Source organism: Coregonus clupeaformis, unplaced genomic scaffold (genome assembly GCF_020615455.1).
Source record: "Coregonus clupeaformis isolate EN_2021a unplaced genomic scaffold, ASM2061545v1 scaf0385, whole genome shotgun sequence".
In the NCBI taxonomy this organism is placed as follows: domain Eukaryota; kingdom Metazoa; phylum Chordata; class Actinopteri; order Salmoniformes; family Salmonidae; genus Coregonus; species Coregonus clupeaformis.
Genome location: NW_025533840.1, coordinates 26126 through 37279, shown reverse-complemented (window position 1 = coordinate 37279; position 11154 = coordinate 26126). Strand labels below are relative to the sequence as shown.

Sequence of the window (11154 nt, the reverse complement as noted above, 5' to 3'; positions counted from 1 at the left end):
AGACTGCCCAGACTGAAAGAGCAGGGGGCTGTGGGAGGGGTGTTGGTGGGGCTTTGGATAAAGGGAAGGAGGGGAGGTTTGATACACCACATGGGTGGTGGAGAAGTATCACAGTCACTGTGTTTGTGAGTGTGTGTCTGTGTGTGCCAATGACTGTATATATGAATGGACAAAGCCATTGATCACATGAAACCATGCATTCCTATGTGAAGACTCAATAGCCAAATGAAATCGGTTTCATACAATTATATACAATTATACAACTTTTAGTGTATTTGAGGTTTGAAAAGGCTTCTGAAGTTTGTAATTTCCACTTTGAATTTCAGACTTCATTTTCCCTTACGAAAACGGTATCAACCCCACAAAAATGTCCATTAATTATAATCTACATAATAAATCACATTTCCTTTTGCTGCAGGATTATTTTCCTGTTGTAGCTAACTGGCTCAAATTAAGATCCTACGTCTGTACATCACTCTCTAACATAGGTGCAGGAGACAAAACATGGATGGACGGACAAATGAGTTTGGTCTGTGTGTGAGTGTGTCAAATCAAATTGAATCAAATTGTATTTGTCACATGCTTCGTAAACAATAGGTGTAGACTAACAGTGAAATGCTTACTTCCCAACAGAAAAATAGAAAAATAATAGAAAAATAATAACACGAGGAATAAATACACAATGAGTAACGATAACTTGGCTATATACACAGCATACCAGGACCAAGTCGATGTGCAGGGGTATGAGGTAATTGAGGTAGATATATACATATAGGTAGGGGTAAAGTGGCTAGGCAACAAGATAGATAATAAGCAGTAGCAGCAGCGTATGTGATGAGTCAAAACCGGGTGTCAATGCAGATAGTCCGGGTAGCAATTTGGGTAACTATTTATGAGTCTTATGGTTTGGGGGTAGAAGCTTTTCAGGGTCCTGTTGGTTCCAGACTTGTTGCATCGGTACTGATTGGCTGGTCTTTGACCATTTTTAGGGCCTTCCTTTGACACCGCCTGGTATAGAGGTTCTGGATTGCAGGGAGTTCAGCCTCAGTGATGTACTGAGCTGTACGCACTACCCTTTGTAGCGCCTTGCAGTTGGATGCCAAGCAATTGCCATACCAGGCGGTGATGCAACCAGACAAGATGCTCTCAATTGTGCAGCTGTAGAACCTTTTGAGGATCTAAGGGCCCATGGCAAATATTTTCAGCCTCTTGAGGGTGCCTTCTTCACGACTGTGTTGGTGTGTGTGGACCACGTTAATTCCTTAGTGATGTGGACACTGAGGAACTTAAAGCTCTCGAACCGCTTCGCTACAGCCCCGTCGATGTGGATGGAGGCGTGCTCGGCCCTCCGTTTCCTGTAGTCCACGATCAGCTCCTTTGTCTTGCTGATGTTGAGGGAGAGGTTGTTGTCCTGGCACCACACTGCCAGGTCACTGACCTCCTCTCTATAGGCTGTCTCATCGTCGTCGGGTGATCAGGCATACCACTGCTGTGTCGTCAGCAAACTTAATGATGGTGTTGGAGTAGTGCTTGGCCACGTAGTCGTGGGGGAACATGGGAGTACAGGAGGGGACTAAGCACACACCCCTGAGGGGCCCACATGTTGAGAATCAGTGTGGCAGATGTGTTGTTGCCTACCCTTACCACCTGGGGGCGGCCCGTCATGAAGTCCAGGATCCAATTGCAGAGGGAGGTGTTCAGTCCCAGGGTCCTGAGCTTAGTGATGAGCTTGGAAGGCACTATGGTGTTGAATGCAATGAACAGCATTCTCACATAGGTTGAAGTTGCCAGGGTCAGAGTAGAACAGAAGCTGAGATTGCCAGGGTCAGAGTAGAACAGAAGGTGTATGCTGAGGCAAGAGAGTGGAGGATGATGGGTCAAGGGTGAGTAGTAAGCCTAGGCCAATACATAGTGATATGAATTTGTGCTTCAGTAAAGTTGGCTTCTTAGCATTCATTGCCATGGTTATCAACTGTACTGCAAAAATGGAACTTAAATTACAGAAAATAGATGTTGTGGTGGCAGCTGCAGAGAAGTACTTGGCTGTACAAGGTTTTACTGCAGAAGAGTTACAAGATGTGTTGAATGAGAGTCCCATCCTCCCAAACCGTCGGCCTGGTAGGATCATTAGGGTCAAGGTAGTGGAATGGGGTGATTTAAATTTTTATTTAATAGTGATATATAGGCAGAGGGTTAGTGGGTGGTATGTAATAGTGGTATATAGGCGGAGGGTTATTGAGTGGTATGTAATAGTGGTATATAGTTGGAGGGTTAGTTGGTGGTATGTAATAGTGGTATATAGGCGGAGGGTTAGTGGGTGGTATGTAATAGTGGTATATAGTTGGAGGGTTAGTTGGTAGCGCAATTTTTTCCTTTTCCCCCCTTCCTTTTTATTTTTGTATCAAAAATGTAACACGATTGACCACACACTACCGCACAGTAGGTGGTGGCATGCACAAACTAAATGTGTGAATGCCATGATACCAAAGAAGAAGAAGAAAGCGAGGTAGGTAAATGCAAGGAGTAGCTTTAATGCTTCTATAGGAAATTTTCAAATAAATGAAGTTTGCTTCAAATGAAGATGTTTATAACAGATTCATCCAATGGCATTGAGGAGTATACCACCTCAGTCACTGGCTTCATCAATAAGTGCATCAACGACGTTGTCCTCACAGTGACCATACGTACATATCCCAACCAAAAGCCATGGATTACAGGCAACATCCGCACCGAGCTAAAGGCTAGAGCTGCCGCTTTCAAGGAGCGGGACACTAATCCGGACACTTATAAGAAATCCCGCTATGCCCTCAGACGAACCATCAAACAGGCAAAGCGTCAATACAGGACTAAGATTGAATCCTACTACACCAGCTCTGACGTTCGTCGAATGTGGCAGGGCTTGCAAACTATTACGGACTACAAAGGGAAACCCAGCCGCAAGCTGCCCAGTGACGCGAGCCTACCAGATGAGCTAAATGCCTTTTATGCTCGCTTCGAGGCAAGCAACACTGAAGCATGCATGAGAGCACCAGCTGTTCCGGACGACTGTGTGATCACGCTCTCTGTAGCCGATGTGAGCAAGACCTTTAAACAGGTCAACATTGACAGACGGATTACCAGGACGAATACTCAGAGCATGCGCAGACCAACTGGCAAGTGTCTTCACTGACATTTTCAACCAAGTCTGTAATACTACATGTTTCAAGCAGACCACCATGGTCCTTGTGCCCAAGAAAGAAAAGGTAACCTGCCTAAATGACTACCAAACCGTAGCACTCACGTCGGTAGCCATGAAGTGCTTTGAATGGCTGGTCATGGCTCACATCAACACCATCATCCCGGAAATGCTAGACCCACTCCAATTCGCATACCGCCCCAACAGATCCACAGATGATGCAATCTCACTCCACACTGCCCTTTCCCACCTGGACAAAAGGAACACCTGTGTGAGAATGCTGTTCATTGACTAAAGCTCAGTGTTCAACACCATAGTGCCCACAAAGCTCATCACTAAGCTAAGGACCCTGGGACTAAACACCTCCCTCTGCAACTGGATCCTGGACTTCATGACGGGCCGCCCCCAGGTGGTAAGGGTAGGCAACAACACATCTGCCACACTGATTCTCAACATGTGGGCCCCTCAGGGGTGTGTGCTTAGTCCCCTCCTGTACTCCCATGTTCCCCCACGACTACGTGGCCAAGCACTACTCCAACACCATCATTAAGTTTGCTGACGACATAGCAGTGGTATGCCTGATCACCCGACAACGATGAGACAGCCTATAGGGAGGAGGTCAGAGACCTGGCAGTGTGGTGCCAGGACAACAACCTCTCCCTCAATGTGAGCAAGACAAAGGAGCTGATCGTGGACTACAGGAAAAGGAGGGCCGAACACGGCCCTATTCACATCGACGGGACTGTAGTGGAGCGGGTCGAGAGTTTCAAGTTCATTGGTGTCCACATCACCAACAAACTATCATGGTCCAAACACACCAAGACAGTCGTGAAGAGGGCACGACAACACCTTTTCCCCCTCAGGAGACTGAAAAGATTTGGCATGGGTCCCCAGATCCTCAAAAAGTTATACAGCTGCCCATCGAGAGCATCCTGACCGGTTGCATCACCGCCTGGTATGGCAACTGCTCGGCATCCAACCATAAGGCTCTACAGAGGGTAACGCGTATGGCCCAGTACATCACTGGGGCCAAGCTTTCTGCCATCCAGGACCTATATACCAGGCGGTGTCAGAGGAAGGCCCAAAAAATTGTCAAAGACTCAAGTCACCCAAGTCATAGACTGTTCTCTCTGCTACCGCACGGCAAGCGGTACCGGAGTGCGAAGTCTAGGTCCAAAAGGCTCCTTAACAGCTTCTACCCCCAAGCCATAAGACTGCTGAACAATTAATCAAATGCATAGTCAATTAATCTTTGCATAATCACTTTACCCCTACCTACATGTACAAATTACCTCGACTAACCTGTGCCCCGGCACATTGACTCGGTACCAGTACCCCCTGTATATAGCCTCGTTATTGTTATTTTATTGTGTTACTTTTTAGTTTATTTCTAACTTTAGTTTATTTAGTAAATATTTTCTTAACTCTATTTCTTGAACTGCATTGTTGGTTAAGGGCTTGTAAGTAAGCATTTCACGGTAAGGTCTACAGCTGTTGTATTCGGCGCATGTGACAAATACAATTTGATTTGAAATTGTTGCATGTTGCGTTTATATTTTTGTTCACGATAATATACCCTCCTTTTACTTGTATCATTGCACATCCTGCAAATCACCAGCAGAGGGCGACCATTTTCACCCATTATCACATTTTCTCTGCTTACAATTTGGAACATAACTCCAAAGGTAGCTGAGATCCCACTCTGGAACTTTGATACGCCCGTAGAGTATATTATGTTCAACAATATATTGACACAAATTGTGTAATTTCGATATTCATGATTAAACATATGAAATCAAAATACTACTCATAATTACAGAGCAAGAGGTAAAACTTAATGACACCAATTGTTGCTTTGTAGTACCTACATATTAAACATGATGGAGTCTTAAAGGAGGCATGGGTAAGGCCAAAATGTCACAAATATTCCAACTTCAATTAATTATTTCTCAACACACATTCCGAAGTTGATGTTAACGATATAACTAAAGTTCAAACATTTATTTGTCATGTCGATAAAAAAAAAAGTATAATATCTTAGCTCCCATCATCATGCCAATGAAAACCTAATCTGTTATAATTATTTTAGTTAGAATTTACAGTGAAAACTGAATTAACCATCGTCCATATAATACTTGAGAAGAAGAGGCGAAGCGAGAGGGTTAGCTATCTCTCGCCAAAATAAACCCAATGCGTTTCTATGGGCTATGGGTTTAAGCAGACCTACACTTGTCGCGTTGTTAGGGCGGAGACATGAGCATCTCGTCATTGTATACAGATTTCTGATTACCTCGATCAGTCAGTCCATGGGTGTATCTCAAATTATATTTCCTTGATTCTTCACATCCTCTCTCCATGCCTCTTTCTCAAAACAAATTAAATGAGGTGAAGAGAGAAAACTGGAAGAACCATTAAGATAGAGTTGAGGTAAAATACATATATCGGTTTCCGTAGTGTAGTGGTTATCACGTTCGCCTCACACGCGAAAGGTCCCCGGTTCGAAACCGGGCGGAAACATATTTTTTAATGCATAGTGAAAATGCAGTCAGGAGAGATATTACAAAAGTAGCGGAACGAAACACAATTCAGTGGTTTAATTTCTTCGGCCAACGTTACATTATCTAAAACATAGTGAAAATGCAGTCAGGAGAGATATTACAAAAGTAGCGAAACGAAAAGATCTGTTACAGAGCAGTCTCGCGAGATAGTCATCAACGTTACCATGACGATACTTTGTTGTTGTTCGGGCTGTCACAGATGGATGTGTTTAGCCAGGCAGCATGCTAGCTGTTTACTTTTTCAAAAATAGTCCCTTTTCAGAAATCAGCTATATCTGTGCGTGGTAGCAATATTTCAGAATGGTAAGTACGTGTATTCTCTTTTCAACAATATAGTAAAGCGTTACAGTCAGACTCATTGTAGTGCAGTCTGGTGTGTGAAAGCCAGTGTGGTAACGTTAGCGTTTAGCTAATTGACGTTAGCTAGCCAGCTACTGTAATGTTAATCTAGCGTCATGAATACATGCAAGCCTGCATTGTAGCTAGCTAACGTAAACGGACTAAACTCCACTCAATGATAAAGGAAGTTTATAATTAACTTAACCACGGAGTGGAGCCGAGACCAGTCGGTGGTTGTATTTGATTAACGTTTATTGAAAAAGTGTGTATTTCAGCCATCAAAGAAAGGCACGCAATTTCTGAGGAAAAACATAGGTACATGGTGGGCGTCATTTTTGAACTAACGTTACTGTTAACGTTATTGACCTTGGGCGAATCGATGTAACGTTAGCCAGCTAGATTCCACAAAGGGTATTTATCAGAAACTTCCTTCACCATGGAGTGGAGTTTAATCCGCTACCTTTTATCTAGCTCGGTAGTTAGAAGTAACATTTTTAGATTTCGTTGCATTACAGCCACCCAAAAAGAAGGCCGCAGCCAAGTCTGCCAAAAGGAAGACGCCCACAGTAGTAGATGGCCTTTCCACGGAGGAGATGTCGAAGGAGCAGGTCGGTGTTATTTCATGCAACTCTACACATTAGCTACACTCAGATGCTCCATTACTAGTTCAGTGATAGCTAACTGTGCAAACATACATCGTGCAAACAAGTACTGTACTAGCTACTGAGCAGCAACTATACCAAATCAACCATTTGCTTGATAATCCATGGGTTATACTGCATAGCATATGGTTATCTGAATCTACATGATGATGTTCTTTGTGTCAGCTGGAGGAGCACATTGTGCGGCTGCGGGAGGAGCTGGACAGAGAGAGGGAGGAGAGGAACTACTTCCAGCTGGAGAGGGACAAGATCCACACCTTCTGGGAGATCACAAAGAGACACCTGGACGAGAGGAAGGCAGACCTGCGGAACAGAGACCGGGAGATGGAAGAGGCTGAGGAGTGCCACCAAGTAGAGATCAAGGTATAGTACAGACACACAAACAGTGTTTAACCACATTATAATAATTATAAGGGTCCTTACTGTTACTGTTCTGTTCCTCAGGTGTACAAGCAGAAAGTGAAGCATCTGCTATATGAGCACCAGAACAGCATCTCAGAGCTGAAGGGAGAGGGCGTGGTCTCTACCAAGCTGATGCAGAAAGAGCACGCCGACCTGGAGAACGAGCTCTGCAAGGGCATGCGCACCCTCAAGGTGGACTTTAAGGAGCAGGAGCTCTCTAACGAGAACCTCGTCATGGGCCTCAAACTGGTGCGTGGCCTCGTCTCGCTCTCTCTCTGTTAATATGAGCTTCTCACCACTCAAATCAATATTCTGCCATTTTATCATATTTGCTTTCCACACATGTCTATGGTGACATTGCATTGATTGTAAATTCTTTCCATTTCTGTTTTAACAGAAAAACAACCAGGAAATTACCAAAACGAGAAATGACTTTGAGAGACAAGTGAGAGGTGATTATACCTGTGCCTGTGTTGCCGTTAAACTGTACTCACATGCGTACATATACCCAAAATATGAAACATAGCCATCTCTCTCTGTCTATTGCCATTTGACTGACCTGCTGAGTAGAAATTGAGGCCAAGTATGAGAAGAAGATGCAGGTGCTGCGTCAGGAGCAGGACCTGAGGAGGAAGACAGAGATCCATGAGATCGAGGAGAGGAAGAACAGCCATATCAACACGCTGATGAAGAACCACGAGAAGGCCTTCAGCGACATCAAGAACTACTACAACGACATCACCCTCAACAACCTGGCCCTCATTAACTCACTCAAGGTTAGCAATACCACAACAATATCAGCTAATAACTAAGGTATTTGTTCTACTCAATAACATTAACCTAGGCCCAATCAACTGACTGAGGATTATAAATTCCTCAACGTACTGTATCATCAAACCTAACCTAGGCCTCATCAACTCACAACTCACGTGTGTATTATAAGACGATATCACCAATGCACTGAGGGGTAACAGAGAGGTGCATGATTACTGATAGGGCCTGGTCTTTAGCAGAAGTGTTCACTGTGTGGTGTTCCTGACTGACAGTGGCCAGGGTTTGGAGCCCTGGAGGGCAAACTGTGTTTGTTACACTAACACTTCAATCCAATACAAGCTAGCAACCAGTTGTTTACATGGTCTGTGTCAGGAACAAATGGAGGAAATGAAGAGGAAGGAGGAGCGTCTGGAGAAGGACATGGCAGAGGTGCTGCTGCAGAACAAGCGCTTGACAGAGCCCCTGCAGAGGGCCAAGGAGGAGGTGACCGAGCTGCAAAAACAACTGGGCAACTACGAGAAGGACAAGACCTCACTGGCGGTGGGTTACACACAGACACACACACACACACACACACACACACATAAACACAGAATAGAATACATGATATCTGGTTATATGGTAATTAAACAGAAGATTTATAGCAACGAGCAACAATGTTGCAGTATGACAAATATGTATAAAAAAGATTCATATAGCAACATGGAGAAGTAAAATTCCCTCAAATGTTCTATGATGAATAGTTTGTGTTGGGTGTATCTGAGAGTGAATAAAAATGTAGTAGGGTACTTGGCAAAAGTAAACAGGAGTGATGGTGACGGTGCCTGTCTTGACAGGGGGCCAAAGCACGTCTGAAGGTCGCAGACAAGGAGATGAAAGACCTAAGGTGGGAACACGAAGTGCTAGAACAGAGGTTTAGTAAGGTGAGAAGCTACAATTACACACACACACGTACAAGCGTACACACACGCTCACATGCACACAAACTCTGGTTTGTTATGAGAAAGGCTTTTGTCCTCACATGTTCCATAAACTGTTGTCACTTGATTGTCACTTGATTGACAACAGAATGTTTAGCCTTTTCAAATTTGGGACAGAGAGAATCTGAGAAAATCTCATGAACACAGTGCCAATTATTAAGGGTTAGAACTGAAAAGGCGTCTACACTGAAATCTGTGTTCCAATCTAATTTAAAAAAAAGGGGAGTTTTCCTACAATTGTTTCCTGTGACGTGATTACAGAGTTCAAGGATGAGTCCTTTTGCCCTGTGTACAGGTCTTTTTCTGAGACCACAGCACAAACCAACTACACAGACAGTTTATTGGGGTGACTAAAAACGTCCTAGTAACTGGACACTTTGCACCCATACAATGGCTACACCATAAAATGGAACAGAATTGAATCGAATGTAATTCTATCAAATTGATCCATGCTTAACTGATATGTGTTTCTAACTGAGCTGAGCCAACCCTTTTGTCTGTGTGGTGCAGGTCCAGGTGGAGCGTGATGACCTGTATAAAAAGTTCACCCAGGCCATCCAGGAGGTGCAGCAGAAGAGTGGCTTTAAGAACCTCCTGTTGGAGAGGAAACTGGGGGCTCTGACCAACACCCTGGAGAAGAAGGAGGCTCAGCTCAACGAGGTGCTGTCTGCCTCCAACCTGGACCACACCGCCCTCAGTGTGGTCACACGCAAACTGGAGGTATGCTACCCTCTCTGTGCTACCTAACCCTAACCCTAGCTTCATGTCCACATCCTGGTTCAACCCTAACCACAACCTTAACCCTAACCACTCTGACTACACAAGACTACACAACTCCATCATACCAAAAACGCTACCCTAGTACCCTACTCTTGTGTTGAGCTAACAGTAGAGTTGTGAAAACAACTAGCACCACACCTCATAAATCCTGCTTTGTGGTGGATACTGGATAAAGGCCAAGTTGTCATTCAAGATTAAAACAGAGAAGTGTTCTTAACAGAAAAATGTGATCTTCATTCCATCGTGTGAGTATGTTTGCTGTTGCTAAGTCCTTGCTATCAGGTTTCTATACTCTACTGCCCTAGAAGCTGATAATCAAGTGGCTTCAACCACATCAAATTGCAAACCTTGCCTGTGAATGTAGTTACTGGAGGAAGCTACGGTAGACTATTCTGCAGCCGAACAACTCTATTTGTTTTTTTTCTTGCAGGAAGTTTTGGACTCCAAGAACATCGCGATCAAAGACTTGCAGTATGAGTTGGTGCGGGTTTGTAAGGTGAGGACATTGGCGGAATACAATGCCTTTTGGGTCTGAACCCTATTTAGTTTTGTACATTAAGGGGAAAACTGCAGTATTATAACTATGTAATAGAATAACTAACCAATCCAAAATCAATACATTCTCATCTTTATAGACAAAAGTGATAATAGCGTCTGTCAATATACTGTAACTCTCTCTAAAAATGTTAACATCTCTGTCTGATGGGCAGGCCCATAATGACCTGCTGAGGACCTATGAGGCCAAGCTGCAGGCCTTTGGGATCCCTATGGAGGAGCTGGGCTTCAAGCCACTGGAGAGCAGTGTGGCTGGACACTCCCTGGGCCAGGGCCCCGCAGGCCTGGTGTCTGCCCCCACATGAGAGTCCCCCAGCCTGGGTTCAGAGACACAAACACTCCCCTGACCCACACAGACTATCACTTACTGCAGTGCTAATGTGACTCTTCTTTCTACCACTCGCTCTCTTTATTGTAACGTTTGATAGAAGTACTACTGAAGATCAACAGCAACTTCGTATTTGCGAAGATGAACTTGTCTTTTTCCATCACACTGTAAACATTTCCAAATAAAAATATTTCAAACAGTATCTCAGCTGCTGTATGTGTATATACGCACACATGGTGAATGAACAACAATATCTATGTTTTTATGCCGAGATGAGATCCATGTTGGTCCAGTCATCTCACTAAATGTGAAGGACAGGCAAAAACCTGCAACATAGGCACCAAGGTAGATAAGCATATCATCAGGACCATCAAACCCCAACTCTTATCAGGATTTCCTGAGTCTCACTGTCAACAAAGTAATTTTTCTGAGGAGCCTGCTATAGAGAGCAATAGTAATGGCGTCTTTTTGTAGGCAGTAATTCTAGCATGGTTCGTTGAACAAAGCCTATGGGAAAATGAATGGTGTTTTTGGAGGGTTTTTGGATTAACGCTAAAAATAAGGTCTGGTAAACACAGGTTTAGGAGATCTTATACGTTTT

At 44.0% G+C, this 11154-nt stretch overlaps 1 protein-coding gene and 1 non-coding gene across 2 annotated transcripts; both read left to right on the top strand.

Moving 5' to 3' along the window:
• Window positions 1–5619: 5619 nt before the first annotated feature.
• On the top strand, window positions 5620–5692 carry trnav-cac. Its single transcript has one exon. It is a non-coding gene; the product is annotated as a tRNA-Val (tRNA).
• A 212-nt stretch (window positions 5693–5904) lies between these two features.
• Window positions 5905–10755, top strand: LOC121548297 (dynein regulatory complex subunit 4). The gene is made up of 11 exons (XM_041859728.2): window positions 5905–6036; window positions 6588–6680; window positions 6900–7097; window positions 7179–7385; window positions 7534–7588; window positions 7707–7912; window positions 8283–8450; window positions 8747–8833; window positions 9401–9610; window positions 10101–10166; window positions 10381–10755. Exons 1-11 carry the CDS (start codon window positions 6034–6036, stop codon window positions 10528–10530), a joined length of 1443 nt encoding a protein of 480 aa, XP_041715662.1. The 5' UTR covers window positions 5905–6033; the 3' UTR covers window positions 10531–10755.
• Window positions 10756–11154: the final 399 nt, after the last annotated feature.